This window comes from Podarcis muralis, chromosome 2 (genome assembly GCF_964188315.1).
Source record: "Podarcis muralis chromosome 2, rPodMur119.hap1.1, whole genome shotgun sequence".
Classification (NCBI taxonomy): Eukaryota; Metazoa; Chordata; class Lepidosauria; order Squamata; family Lacertidae; genus Podarcis; species Podarcis muralis.
Window position 1 is genome coordinate 70,837,101 of NC_135656.1, and position 15,677 is coordinate 70,852,777.

Below are 15,677 nucleotides of genomic sequence, written 5' to 3' on the forward strand. Positions count from 1 at the left end.
ACTGTCTGTCCTTCATGCAACACTTGCCACACTATCATCACCCACTCACCTGCACTCCAGATTATCATCTAGACCAGGGGTCAGCAAACTTTTTCAGCAGGGCGCCGGTCCACTGTCCCTCAGACCTTGTGGGGGACTGGACTATATGGGGCGGGGAGGGGGGGGTGAACGAATTCCTATGCCCCACAAATAACCCAGAGATGCATTTTAAATAAAAGAATACATTCTACTCATATAAAAAAAACGCTGATTCCCGGACCATCCATGGGCTGGATTTAGAAGGCGATTGGGCCGAATCTGGCCCCCAGGCCTTAGTTTGCCTACCCATGGTCCAGAGACTGATTACTGAACGGTGGCCAGGAGTCATTGGCAGTGCTTTGTACTCACTGAAAGAGCTCTAATTTCACGGGAAGGAGAAGGGACTTGTATTGAGGAAGATTGCATTATCTTCAGCCCAGCAATCTCACTCTCAAGTCTAATAGACCAAGGTTGCTATGGCTCACCTGTCATTCCCTACGGAGGGGATGGAGGAGGCATTTAAAGACGAGTGTTTCCCATTCGGCACCAGCTCTACCATTTCCGTCTGGATGGGGATAGCCATGGAGTTCATCTTTGCCCTCTGAAGTGAGCCCCTTCTCTTCTTCCCTGGCAGTGAGCTTTCAGACAAGTAGCGGGTTATACAGCGTGGAGATGGAATCTGCACAGGGCGGTGGTCTCCTTAGCAGTGCTGTGTCTGCAAAGAAACACCCACCAAATCAGATATTTGACCAGATGAAAAAATGCTGTTAAAGATTTGGCAAAGAGGAATTGAACATGTCCAGCACAGGAGAGAAAATCAGGCATTGCTGTATACATTGAAGGATGGCAGGCGTACGTGTAAGATTGCACAAGTCTCAGTCACAAGATTATTAATGAAAATTACCCCCTAAAAACCAGCCATTGTCCAAATGTTGTCCACTTGAGATCACTCCAGAATGATCCTGCTAGAAATGGCTGACAACCACTTAAATTTCTTTTCTAACCAGCGAATGAATGCATTCCCTACTGTTGATGCTGGTTTGGGTGTAGCAAGCGGTTGGTGAGAGAGATAACATGTGAGTGGGGAAATCTTCCTTTATGCTTCCATAGGCCACCTTGTAGGATAGCCCAGCTTTGGAGCATCAGAGCCCTGGCTAGCTTCTCACTCTTCCACCTGCTGGTATATCTCAGTGAGATTCCACTACTCATATCTTTGCACACAGTGTACCAACAAATTCAAGATACACCTGAGAATAATCTTCAGCTTTGGGAGATGCTAATCACAACCATGACATCATTCATTTGGGCTCTTTCCACCCATCACAGAGCTTAAGAGAAAGTCTTCAAAAGCCTGAGTACCAAACAGCCCAAGAATGTGTGTGACGTTGCTCTCACAATTCCCCACTGCAATACAATCTGCACTGCATGTACCCTGACACTGTAAGATTGTCAGGACCTCCTGCCCACAAGAAACGTCATTCCTTCCCTGGGGCTGCCTTTCACTGCATTTTCCTTGTAGACCATTTGCTTTCCTGGGCCCAAACACCCTTGGTTCAGGGTAGGCATCAGAGGCCGACATGATAAGGCATTTGCCAAGGCCCATATTCCACCAGGGGGCCTGCTTTTGATCTCCAGAGACCCCTGGCCCTGCTCCTCATTCTTGTTCTTCCAAGCAAGTGAAGGCTGAGACTAAAGCAAGGAGAAGCAGCACCACTCTCCATCTGCCTGATGAGGCTCAGGCCCAGAGGGAGAGAGCAAGCAGGCGGGTAGTAGAAAGACGGGGGTCCCAGTGATGCCATATTGCCGAAGGACCCCATGGAGCTTGTAGTGTATACTGCCCTTGATTGTCTTGCGTCCATCCCCTCCCTTTAGGCGTTGCTCCCACCCACTCCCAATAACATCCTCTTCCTACTTGCACCCTCCTAGCTGCAAGCATCTGCAGTGTTATAATAAATAATAATATTGGTTTGCTTTTATTTTTGTTTTATTACATACTCTGTATTCTCATGTTGTATTTTTCTGTAGTGAACCACTCTGGGATCTTCGGATGAAGGGCAGCATACAAATTTTAATAAATAATAATAATAATGGTGATGATGTCTGCAGTCCTTGCAACCTTTCCAGAGCTTGGTTTGTTCCCAGCCTTACTCTCCCTTGCCGCTTTGACTCCTGCTCCTCCCCTCACTGTGCTTGTCCTTACATGAGACTTATCCCCGCCTGTTTAAATGGCGCCTTCAAAAGTTTCCCATTGAGTTAAATGTAGCTCTAAATGTCACGCTTAGAAAATCTCCTGGCAACTTCATCTCCGATTGCTGCCATACATCTGACCGAGCTCAGGAGCAGAAAAGATACTTGGCTCACTCCCCTTAGTGTTTAATTTTTAAAATTAGTGTTGCAAAAGTTGTGCTCCCTAACCTGGCCAGCCCACTGAAACCCCACATACTTGAGGACTGTGTAGTTAAACCAGTGATCAAGGAAAAGCAGACTGTACACGCCTGCAACGTTCTCTTAAGATTGATCAAAGGCCTAGTCCTTGGTGATTCTTCATTGAAAATTAATTGCCAGTCTCTTCCTGCAGCACCCCCAGGGTCTTCCATTTTTCTTCCCTCTGTTGCCAAATGAATCCTGTGAAATGCTAGCCTAATTCTTTTCTTTTCAAGACATTGTAAGAGTCGGACACGACTAAAAGACCAAACAACAACAATGTGTTGTGTTTCGCATTCATTTCCCACTCTTATTCCAAGGACCTCAGGTTCTTTCTCACCTCTACCCTTTTGTCACAACAACCCCGCAGGGTACATTTAGGATGAGAAACAGTGAATGGCCCAAAGTCACTCAGTGAGCTTCATGGCTTGGCAGGGATTTGAAACCAGCTCTTCTTATGCTTATCTGTCATAGTTACTTGAAAAGGTTTTTGAAAGAATTGTTGTTGGGCAAAACTGATTTCTGCTTTTTTGGGCATTTAAGAGTGCAGAGAAACCAGTGTCTTGACTCTGGGAATCTTTGTCTGATCTCCTGGTGGTGATCTCCTGGTAAAAATCAGTACCATTTGAGAAAACTCTGCAAGAGGCACAATAAGAGCTCTGGAAAAAAAACCCTCTCTCAAGCTGTTAAATAGTTCTATTTCTTGCTCCACAGTCTCTCTCTGTCTCATACACATAATTGTTTAAGGGTGTCAGTACCAGAGAAATGCAGAAACAAAGCATGAATGGGCAAGGGAGATAAGTGTTCTTGGATCACCTTCTGATGATCAAAAACATCCCAAACTCTGGTCTTGTTTGCCAATGGAACAGAAAGCAAAATAAATAATTAAATCTGAGCTTATTTTGTTATTCAACACCGCCGGTTACTCATTTCAGATGTCCTAATTGCAACCTCCTTGTAACATATCAAATAGATGCTAACAATAGTTTAAGCAGCAAAACACCAACCCCATCCTTTCCAACAAACCAAGTTTGTGATTCAATCCATTGTACATAAGAATCCAGTAGGGTGACAAGCTTGAGTTCCCACACACATCCCTTCCTTTGACTTTTTCCAGGGCACAAAATCAACTGATAAAGAGATGAGAGAACCAGTGGTTGAAAGTGAAAGAGAGCAAATGCAGCAAAACATGACGGAACACCAGAATAGAGTATCCGTATAATGTTAAGGGGATTCCTGCCAAAGATCTAGCCTGCAATCCGAAACACACACTTACCCGGGAGCAAGTCCCACTGAACTCAGCAGGGCTTAATTCTGAGTAGATGTGTCTAGGATTGCACTGCTAATCTACTTTTGTCACTGTAGAGATCAGACTTGGGAAATGTTTGGCTGCCCACAGGTAACAAATAAGCCAACCTCAACTGTGATTGTTTGTGACTGACATAGACTCCTAAAATGTCCACATACCCACCCCAACGAGGCAAACGGAAACAACTTTTGTGCTTTTTGTTCACCCTAGTTTTAGCAGAAGGGAGAACTGAAATAAGCCCTTTCGCACTGCTTTTCAAGAAACAGCCCTTCATTCTCTGTAGGGCACCCCATTTTCTGCTCCCAGTTCCTATGCAACAATACTGCCAGGGTTAGAAAAACCCCAAGGCACACCTGCAGTCCCTTTTTACACGACTCCATTATTCAAAGCATCGAGAGTGAGGGTCAAGTGAGGAAGGAGGGGGGGATTCACACGTCTTTGTGCTGCGGTGTGAGAAGGACAGGAAGCTTCTGCCATGCTCGATCTGGTTGCAACAGTGGTGTCGCATCACCACAAACATATATACATCATACACTTCGTCGTCTGATAGGTGGTTTTTGCGGGCACTGGTTTCAACAACCCTTAGGTATGCCTCTGCTGGCTGGATATACAGACTTTCTTTTTCCAGGTAGTTGGACACACTCCTAACTCCTAGCTCCAACATGGGTGACAATGGATTTTGAGCGCAGGTAGGTCTCATGACCCCCACAAAGGACCCCAGCAGACCTTTCATTCCTCACACATCCCTATTTACACATCAACTCTGTGTGGCATTTTCAGGAACTCACACCTTTTCTGGGCTTCTTTCAGCTGCCGCACACTTTCCAAGCAATCATTCTGATACAGATATGAACCTCAGGCATTTGGTGTGCCTTTGGTGAGTTTGAGTGACAGGAAATTGGGACCGGAATTGCCGGGAGGGGTGGGTTGAAAGAACATGACACTACAGTCACAGAAGCTGTCAGATGTTGTGATCGTGCAGCTGCATCTAGGGAGGAGCATAGTAGGATTGCTTAACCTCACTGCATGCCTGGTACAGACAATAAGCCTAGGCAGATCCTGTGTCCAATGGGCATTCAACAGAAACTTGATTGCCTCTTGCAATCTGTGTCAATGCTTAATTCACACTCACTGCTAAGAGTTGTGTGCCTCATGAGGGGCCTGTGCAGATTTCATGTTTGGTGCTGCTATTGTAGTTTCCCCATCAATGCCCATTAGCGCTTTCTCCTTATTCACCGTAACCAAGTTACCTCTTAACCTTCCTTTTAGATGCTAAACAGACTTGAGCTCCTGAAATCCCTCCTTGTGAGCAGAGCAAGCCTCAGCCCTTGGGAGTTCACAGTCACAACTGAACCAAAACTGACAAAAGCACTTGGCCTGATGCCCTGGCAGCATCTCCAGCTCCTGTGCCTGAAGCACAAAGGAAGGAGAGAGGGATTCAACATCTAGGAAAGGTGATGGCGGAGGAGACAGGAGGACAAGAAATGTGTTGGCAGAAGCCTGTGGGCTCAACTTAATGCAAAAGGATGCAGAATACTGGCGGCAGCAAGTGAATAAGGAAATGGCAGTGATTAGGAAGGAAATCCTATCTCTACAGGCAATCCAAACACAGGGCACACACACACTTGCCCCAATAATTAGAGGCCCTCCTTAATGATGGAGAAATGGCACGATTAGCTACTTTGCACAAAAATTGAGAAAACCATAACAGAGTGTCCAATGCATTCTCGTGAAGTTTTTCCCCTAGTACTGCAGGTTCAAACAAGGTGCTGCATTTAGTTTTGCCTTCCTGGTACTCATATAAAGGAGAATTGCTGATGCCAGTCCCTGACCCTATCTTTTAAAAGCTGAATGAGAAGTTCACCCAGTGTGAGTTCTCCCTCAGTATGAAGACACAGTTGCTGGTTCAGTTGCTCTGAGATTATTTAGCATGGCTGAGGAACACAAGAAGAGGCTGTTTTATGCCAAGTCAGGCAAATTGGTCCCTCTAGCTCAGTATTGCCTACAATTGACTGGCAGTGGCTCTCTGGGGTTTCTCCCAGCCCTACCTAGAGATGCCAGGGATTGAAACTGGGACCTTCTACAAGCAAAGCAAATGCTCTACCACTGAAGTGATGGGTCTTTGCCATAAGCAGTTACATCTCTTTTTGAGTCACATCTTATGTCTCACAGCACAGCATGCAACAAACCATAATCCACAAGCAACAAGGCAGATGTGGGTCCTACCCCCTCATGTCTTCTATACAGTGGTACCTCAGGTTATATATGCTTCAGGTTACAGACTCCACTAACCCAGAAATATTACCTCGGGTTAAGAACTTTGCTTCAGGATGAGAACAGAAATCGTGCTCTGGTGGCGCAGTGGCAGAAGGAGGCCCCATTAGCTAAAGTGGTGCTTCAGGTTAAGAACAGTTTCAGGTTAAGAACGGACCTCCGGAACGAATTAAGTACTTAACTCGAGGTACCACTGTACTGCTGCAAGACTTTAGGGAAGAGTCTTCTGTTTACATATACACACATCACCCTCAAGCACACAAGCAGAGAGCTCTTCGGAATTCTGAGACGCAGAGAATTATAGGACTGGAGGGAGGTCTCAAAACAAGGTCAAAAAAATCTTTTGCTAACAGAAGGATGATCAGAACTCAACCGCCACCCCCCAAAAGATAGTGGCTTATACAGCCTGTCCTTAAAACCTCTTAGTAGAATTAATTCTCCAACATCTGTAGGTCAGATGTACTTCAACCCCTCACCCCAGTTGCAAGATATTGGGATCCAAGTGCTTGTGTGGGAAGACAACGTTTTCACACTCTTCAGGAACGGTATATCACAGCAAATTGCTAACAAAAACAGTGACAAGAATTGCATTGCCCTAAGAACAGATCCTCCAGTCCTATATGGAGCTTGATATATGGTTCTTACGGCTCACAGAGGACAATTAGGCAGAGAAAGTGGGGCGGGGAGTGAAATGAGGGTTTAAGTGGGAAAATAATGCACCCCGCTTCATCAGAAGATGGAAATATCAGCAAATATTTCCCCTGGTTGTTTTTTGGCCACACATTCCTGGGGGAACAAAAGTTCTGCCCACCTGGGCCTGGCAGCGACTGCCTTCCGTGCTAGTCAGGACACTGAAGTCTGAGGGGAGCCAGAGAGACTATAAGAGGCCTGCCAGGCTGTGAAAGCAGCGAGCGCCGGATATGTTGGCAGTCAGCACAAAGTGCCTTCTGTTTGGGCTCATAGCCCTTGCCGGTCGATAGCTGGGAAGTGGCTCCAGGAGACAGAGCATCTTTATAGGCAGTTCATGCCCAAAGTAATGAGGAGGGCTGCACCCCCCACAGCCCCCTCCAGCCTCTTTTCCTTACCAACTCCCCCCGCCCCTGACTTTTTTTCTTCCGCTCCGCCACCCACAGCTCTTGGAAGTTTGCTGTGATGCCTTAAAAACAATCTTGCTATTGGAACAACGTATGGGCCACTTTGTGTGCCAGGACGAGGATAATGACACTGAGGTGAATGTCTGGGACTGATGTGCAAAAGAACTTGGAGCTCAGCTCCCAAACTTTGCCACAGGCTCCGTGACCAGGGATAGGTTGCTCGGAGTCCTTCTGCACCGCAGGCAAGAATTCTCCCTGGCTCCCTTTCCGGGCTTTGTACAGCGTGTAGAAACTACAGCTGGCAAAAGGGGACTCAGGGACTCTAAGGCAGGGATGGAGAGTCTTTTCCACTTCCTCATGGCCAGAGGGCTGCAAGGCCAGATGAAAGAGTGGGGGGGGGGGAACATAAGCAAGAATGGGTGGGGCCATCAGCTTTGACTCTCACCTTCAGAGAGTAGGCTATACTGCAGCCATACAAAAGCAAGTAGTTTCTATACACACACATACACCTACCCTCATATCACTCCTTCTTCTACCCAAGCAAGCAAAAGTTGCCATCACAGTTCAAGGGCATGTTCAAGACAGGCAAAAGAACTCAAAGCAGGTTGTGGAGCAGGACTGGTGAATGTCCTGGGGGCCGCACTTGACTTGTGGGTCCTCAAGTTCCCTGCTGCAACTCTATGGTCTTGCTGCCACTTGCAAGTGTTGGGGTCTAACTCCACCTCTCAGCCGAAGAAAAAACTCAGACGAGGGCAATCATCTATAGCAATAGATGTTAATAGTGTTAATTTTCAACACTAAATGTGCTGAATTTCATGCATATCTGGATACCTGTGTTCCATTTCTTCTTCTATTAAAAAAACCTCTATTCCAATAACAACTATAAGTACTGTTTAAACTTCTGCAGCAACTGTTTATGAGTTCTAAATGCATATACTCTACAATAAAAGGTACACACCAGCAAATAATTCTTTGTTTTCTCCCAAGGGCTCCATAACTGCTTTGTTTGTTTATGGTGGGGTTTTTTTTTTGGGGGGGGTTGTTTGTTTGTTTACCACGAAGCAGGCGTTTTCAGGCGTTTAGATGAAGAAATTGCTTTTCAGTAGCATCAAAATGTTTCAGAACAGCTTCTCTCTGGCAAGAGAGCAGAAGGCAGAGCAACAGATTTCCTGGTATCTGAAATAATAGAAGCTAGTGACTTCCAGTGGCCACCTTAGGAGCATGGAACTACAGTGAAGTATTCTAAAGCAGTATAGTAGAGCCTAATGCTACACTGAGTGATAAGCACAGGGATGTACTTGGCCATTTCCAATGCCTCCTGCAACCACTTCCAGGATATGGGCTGGCCCAAGACATTTTGCTGCCTGAAGAACAAAGTGCCACCTGCATCCTCCTCCAACGTACAACTGAATCTTACCAACGCGGATGATGGAACAGCATCCTCTGCCACACCTGAGAGTGGTAGGGCAGCCGAAGAGGTGTGGTCTATGTGACACACAGAACTTTATCCTCCCAAACCTTCCTACCCCAATGTCCACTGTCTTTCTCTGCCAAATGGTAGGGCTGTGTCTGTCAAAGAAAACAATCCTACTCCAACATGAAGCACTGTGGCAAATTCTTGCCTTCATCCCAGCAAGCCACCATTAGCATTTCTTCCATAGCCAATTAAAAAAAACCCCAGTAAACATACAGGAACCTATTGGCAACCTCTCACATCCTGCTACAGTCAACTTAAAAAACCCCCCAGTCATTTCCAAAGTAAACATAAAGGAAGCTATTAGCAATCTCTCACATCCTATTACTATTCCCCTAGGTTTCCTGATGCACAAGATAGGCCTGGAAGCAGCATCATTCAAAGATGCGCTCTCTCTAGTCAGCCCACCTTCCATCTTCAGCTATGCAAACCTCTAAATAAAGAGGAAAAGTAATGTGGTCCTTTGAAACCTAGAAATGCAGCTAGAAGAATGTAAGTGAAATTCCGACCATTCTAATCTCAATGTTGCTTCAGTGATTTGCAAAGAACTACAACTGACCACCATGTGACTTCAGTGCTCTGTTAAACAAGTCATCTGAGTCATCTTATTTATCTAGCATTAAGCTTGCATCATATAAATGCATAATCCCAACTTCCGGGCTGCCAGCTATCTGCCATGTGACCGTTCCACTGGAATATTTCTTCTGTGCCACCAACCTTTTCCTCCTTCAGGGATGAGGATGCCTGAACAAGCAGCTGGACCACTTGCATCAGGGACAGAGCTTTGGGGCAAGAAAGACACCCACATGGTGCTACAGTCTTGTGAAGATGTACCTATAGCTCAGGACTACACTTCATGCATCTGAGAAAGTGGACTGTAGCCACATTGTTATGGCATAATAAATTTGTTTTTAAGGTGCCTTTTGTGTTTTTAAGGTGCTAAAGTATCATCTGTAGTTTAAGCTACCCACAAACTGGAAGAAACAAGACAGTACTAGTTTGTCATTGAGGAATTTTAATGTGAGAAACAACCATTGTAATTCTTTCCTGAATTTACAGTATGCTGGATTCTCGATGGCTCAAAGGATTTATTTTTTTTGAATGACAGTGACTTGTAATTTCGAAAACTGCAAGTGATAGCAAGTCTACCACCCACAGTGACAAGAAGTTCTTGTTTGCTGTGCCGCTAGGAAATTGCATGTAATTTTGAGGTAATTGTTTTTTTCACTTATGTCATCCTATGTGGTCTTTAATTATAAAAGCCCATCTATTGTAATTTGGATTTCCATAAATGGTCAGATGTGATGATCCAGGGAAATGTCAGGAGTAAATGTCACCACAAAAGTAATTGTGCAATGATAAGGCAGGCATGAAACACATTAAAAACACCTCAGACTGGCATGGACTTGCAGAAGAGTACAGAGTCCATGTCCTTTCTTTCTATGGCACACAAATACTCTGATGAAAATTCCCAGCAGGTTGCGCTCCGGAGTTCTCATGTGGCAAGATGGAACTTCAAAACCTTGTTTTTGTTTGCTTATCTCCTCTTAAAAGAGGGGTGGGGTAGGGGTGAGAGAAAGAGAGAGAGAGAGATTAGATTCCTCCTGACACACAGAACTGGATCTCACTGCAACATACATTCTGAGGCTTTACTACATAAGATCAAGAGTTCATGCCTCACCTTCTGTCCCATTAGCAGATGAATAATGAAGGGTGAACCATGAGGTTTTTGTTCCACCCTACTGGGAATTCAGTACATGGTAAACCAATGGTGCCAAAAGACTTCCCATATCTGATAAGTTAAAACATAAAAAGAGTTCTGCTGAATCAAGCCCATATAGTCCAGCATCCTGTTCTCACAGCGGCCAATAGGCTACCTATGGGAAGCCTGCAAGCAGAAACTGTACTCTTCCTCACTTGTTATTCAGGAACGCACTGCCTCTGATAATGGAGAAGGAACATAGCAGGTAAGTCACATTAAGGGTTACATAGAATGCTCATTAAAACCAGTGGGGAGGACGGCCGTTTCCATAGGACAGCAGTGATCACACACACGCCCCTCTGTAAAAGATGGCATCATCAAGTATTATTCAAACTACATAATATGTTTCCTCCTAGAAACTGAAAATCCTTCCTCTTGGTCTGTGGCTCAGAAGTCTTACCATTGTGTGATGCGATAAGCATTTCCCCCCTTATGCAGCTCAGGTACTTGAGAAAATCTGTTTCTGAATGGCAAGTGCCATGGCTGTGACTGATTTCCATCGCTCGTTATTTAATTTAATGCACAGAAAAGGTTTCTGCCTCCATCCTGACTCTGTGTGAAATCCACAGATCGAGCAGGCCTCCGCTGACAGCTGGCAGCGTCTGACAGGAACAGCATTTTGTTCCATAGCTGGCGTGCTTCCCAGAATGCAATTCAGCTGGGCACCTGATTGGCAATATTAATGTGGAAATGAGGCGGTCGCACAAGATGCTAATGATTTTTAAACACTTATTTGAAAAGTATTTTAATGAGTTGACAGCGGGAAATAGGGAGAGTTAAACAAAATCGATAGAATGGGAAGGCAGACCCTCCCTGAAACTGTTTGCTTTGCTTTGAGATAAGGTCTTGCAGAACAGCAAATAGAAGTAACCTTGTGTACAAAGGGGTATCTGTATGCCTCGTTACAGTATCTGAGAGTTTGCATGGCATGTAAGCATTTATTTTACATGGAAATGTACTGCGCATTTCTCTGCTGTGTGGCTGTACTTTGAGTCTATCTTTGCTTGTAAAAGGAGACTTCTGGAGGCATCTGGGCAAGTGGATGTATTATTCTTGGGTGTACACGAGCAATAATGTGCATCGTGTCTGCTAGATAAATGCTGGCCTGAAGAGACTGCATGTGCTCAGGAGCACATCACTGTGTGCTGGAGCATATCTGATTTCCAACAGCTCACTACTGGCCTGTGATGTTGGTGCTTGTGTACTGAGGGTGATGCTTGCATGCACACCATTATATATTGCCCCCTGGTGTGGTGGACTGCTTTCATCTGCCCAGAACTCACCACGTAGTGTTGGAAATCCTCCTGGAGATCCTCCCCAACACACTCAGGATCATGTTAAAAATGACAAGACAGCAACCACATTAAACATTTACAAGAAACAGTCAAAATCATGGACTAAAACAGAGAAGAAGATTCTCACCAAACGAAAGTTATCCAGGCAGTTACATAGTTTATGGCAATTAATAAGAGCTTTGCTGAGAATAAAAGGTTTAATATTAAATAACTTTTGTGCATGCACCTCCTAAAGCAGCAGGCAGTGGGCACATGGTCTGCTAAACACTGGCCATGCAAACTCAGGACCCTATTTTTAATATTCCAAGCAAGGGAAGAACTCCTGGGGGAAATATTGCTCAATTCATAATACTGCTGATCATTACTAGCTGAACAAAGACATACGTCAAGCCAGGTAATTTTTAATTTTGGAGCCAAATTTATTAGTATGGTAGAGTGCTCTATTGTTTTTGGGCTTCGGCCCAAAGACACAACAAATCAAATTCCCTTATGCTGATAGCTGTCACAAGAAGTAGCTTCAAGTGTTGCAAGTCAGGGGCAAATCAAGACATGATGGGAGCAGCCATGTTTGTTGTTCACATGCCTGGCCCCCGTTTAAAATGGGGAGTGGATGGGTGTTAGGATCTACTTTTTCTGAAATGGGTGAAATGAACCCCTAGCATGTACACTTTCCATCACTGCAGGCACATTTCTCCCCAACCACATTCTGATACAAAACTAATTCCACATGGACAGGGCTGAATTCTTAGAATGTGAGGGAGGTAAGATGGGGAAAGGCTCAGTTCCCCTCACCCACCCACATTTTTGGTTGTAAAAAGCAGCCTACCTCACACCCCATTTGTAGATGTGAATGTGCCCGACAAATGAATAAACAAGCATAGCCACCCCCTGTCACATTTAGTTTGGCCTAAAGGGTACACAAGAATGTTTTTTAGTCCCAGCACAACTGATTTGTTCTGGGGGTCATTTGCTCCAGCAGCACAGGATGTTCCTGGGGAGATTCTGGCCACCATCATTCTCACAGGGCCTGCTGCCACTGATGCCTGGCTTTGGTAAACATAACCCCTCCCTGTCCTCTTAATCTCCCAAGGCAAAGTAAGTTTGGATTCTTTGACTAGGGGAGGAGAGACCAAAGAGCAGGGGGCTGGTACGTTCCGGCCTCCCGCCCTTTTTACAGAGGTAATAGGGGATTCTGATGGGATGTGGGTGGCGCTGTGGGTTAAACCACAGAGCCTAGGACTTGCCAATCGGAAGGTCGGCAGTTCTAATCCCCCCAATGGGGTGAGCTCCCGTTGCTCAGTTCCTGCTCCTGCCAACCTAGCAGTTCGAAAGCATGTCAAAGTGCAAGTAGATAAATAGGTACCGCTATGGCAGGCGGGTAAACGGTGTTTCCGTGCGCTGCTCTGGTTCACCAGAAGTGGCTTAGTCATGCTGGCCACATGACCCGGAAGCTTTACGCCAGCTCCCTTGGCCAATAAAGCGAGATGAGCGCCACAACCCCAGAGTCAGCCACGACTGGACCTAATGGTCAGGGGTCCTTTTACCTTTACTAGGGGATTCTGAGTTGGTCACAACAGCTGGAGTTAAATGGTGTCAGTTCTGCCGTGATTCTAATGGGATGTTAGACATAAATGAGGAAACTGCCATCAGAGACAAGTTAATAATAATAATAATAAATTTTATTTATATCCTGCCCTCCCCAGCCGAAGCCGGGCTCAGGGCGGCTAACAACAATAAAACAGTACAACAGTACAACACAACACTCTAAAATAATTCATTATAAAATTAATCCAAAACAAGCCACTGGCAACCATTGGGCCAGAGCTCCGCGAAGATTGCCGAAGGAGGGAGTCAGGCTGTGCCCTGGCCAAAGGCCTGGTGGAACAGCTCTGTCTTGCAGGCCCTGCGGAAAGATGTCAAGTCCCGCAGGGCCCTAGTCTCTTGTGACAGAGCATTCCACCAGATCGGAGCCACAGCCGAAAAAGCCCTGGCTCTAGTTGAGGCCAGCCTAACCTCTCTGTGGCCTGGGACCTTCAAGATGTTTTTATTTGAAGACCCTAAGTTATATTAGGATCCAAGAATTTGTTATAGTGCAACCAAAAAGTGAAACTTGGGTTTTCAAAATAAGCTTTGGTCAACTGCTATCAAAATTTTGGGAGTGGGGGCACAGTGAGGGAGAGGGTGAGAAAGCCTTATTGTGCAGGCACAGGGCTTCCGCTGAGGGAATTAATTCCATGAATCCCACCCAAAATGTTTACCTCTCCTAAGGATACCTTGGCTCAGGCCTGGGTACCCTGCAATGCCTCTTAGCCTTTGAAGAGACACATTGAAGCATGAAGGGACAGGCAGGGGCTGAAATCAGGGGAACCACAGCAATGGGCTCATGCAGGCCCTTATGAACCATCCCGTGGCTGTCTGGCGCTTACCTATAATATAAATCAATGAGATGCAGATTTCATCAATGGCATTGAACTATGTAGGGATAATTTTGCATATGAAAGTCAAGTTCATCTCTTGCCCCTCTTCCTTTAAAAAAAAGAAAAGTAAGGAAAAAACAACAACCACCACCATTTATTTCTACCCTGCCCATCTGGCTGGGTTTCCCCAGCCACTCTGGGCGGCTTCCAACAAAATATAAAAAATACCATAAAACATCAAACATTAAAACAAGTCTCCAACAAAATAGAGAGATTAGGAGCCTCCAAGAGTATGCTCCAGATAACTGGCTCTCGGATTTTGCATATGAAGGAAGGACCCCTTTACTTTCAACACTAGACAGTGCTCAGTAATTTTTTTAACCAATAACTATGAGTCACCAAGATTCTTGATGACAGATTTGTCTGTCTTGGCTGGAGGCAGTCATAATGGATGTGTTTACTGATTTTATTATAATCTTGTAATCTGTATACTGCCTTGAAATACTTTTACGAAAGTATGAAATACATACATACATACACACATATGTACATACATACTCCCCCTTCCTTCCATTTTCCTTTTACTACTTATATTTTAAGAAAGCTGTCTGCAGCTTGAAATGTTTTGGAATTCCTTTTGTTGTCAATAGAGTTACCTTGCTGTGAGCCACAGTTCTACTGTTAGACCACCTCCAATAACAGCAGATGCTGGGGAAAGTCTCTCTCCGCCTCTTAGAAGGCAATAACAGCACACGTACTCGCTCATTTCACTACAGTAGTGGTTCTCACCTGGCACTCTCAAAGCACCTTTGCAGAATTTTACTCTGCATGGCTTCTCTCTCTCTCCCTCTCTCCAATACAGACCCACATTATTATCCTTATTTAGAAATGGAGTATCTGAATCACTCGGATTAGGAGGCAGGTCCCAGGACACACACGGAGCTGGAGCCACAAATAGAACCCAGGCGTCCTGACTGCCTCTCACCACCACCACCCCCGCACCCCACCACCGCTGATCTGTGGAACACACAGTTTGTTGTGGTGTGTAGCAAGGAGATAATCCCCAGTAGCCTGCTGCTTAAACTCTTATTAACCCAAGTGCTTGGGTCTCTTGCTGTTTGTTCTCACTGCACTGCTGTTGCCAGAGGTCCCTTATTTTAAAGGGTCGTTTGTTATTTCCAGTGGAACATTCCTTTATTCCTGTTTTTCCAAATCCACACAACAGACCCGAGCTCCATAGTTCTTTGAGAGCATTTAATCCGACAGCCCTAGCCAGCAGAGAGGCCTTCGCTCTGCTCCCCCTTTCCCTTGTCCTGTCCTTCCTCGGGAGACGAGAGCAGATGCTGGTGGACAGAGAGAATCTGAATTAGCTATACTGCATGTTCCCAATCAGATAAATCCAACAGGATTTTAACTATAATTGAGCTGAATGAAACCCTCGCTTTATTCTACTGGGTATGGATAGGATCTCTCTCTTCCTACACCCCCACTGTTTCTGCTCCTGTAAATATTTCCATCTCCAGAAAGTTTTAAATCAGGCAGCAACCACAGAGGCAAAGAAGACTCTGGGGCTGTTGCACCTGCATGTGAAGTACAATGAGGTATAAGGG

At 45.3% G+C, this 15,677-nt stretch overlaps 1 protein-coding gene across 1 annotated transcript in view; it reads right to left on the reverse strand.

The window, feature by feature from the left end:
• The window catches only part of SLC38A3 (solute carrier family 38 member 3), a 68,234-nt gene that overhangs the window by 30,422 nt on the left and 22,135 nt on the right, over positions 1-15,677 (reverse strand). Inside the window, exon 2 of the mRNA XM_028718647.2 lies at positions 504-733. Coding sequence (XP_028574480.1) covers positions 504-610 — 107 coding nt within the window. The 5' untranslated portion in view covers positions 611-733. The remainder of the gene's footprint in view (positions 1-503; positions 734-15,677) is intronic.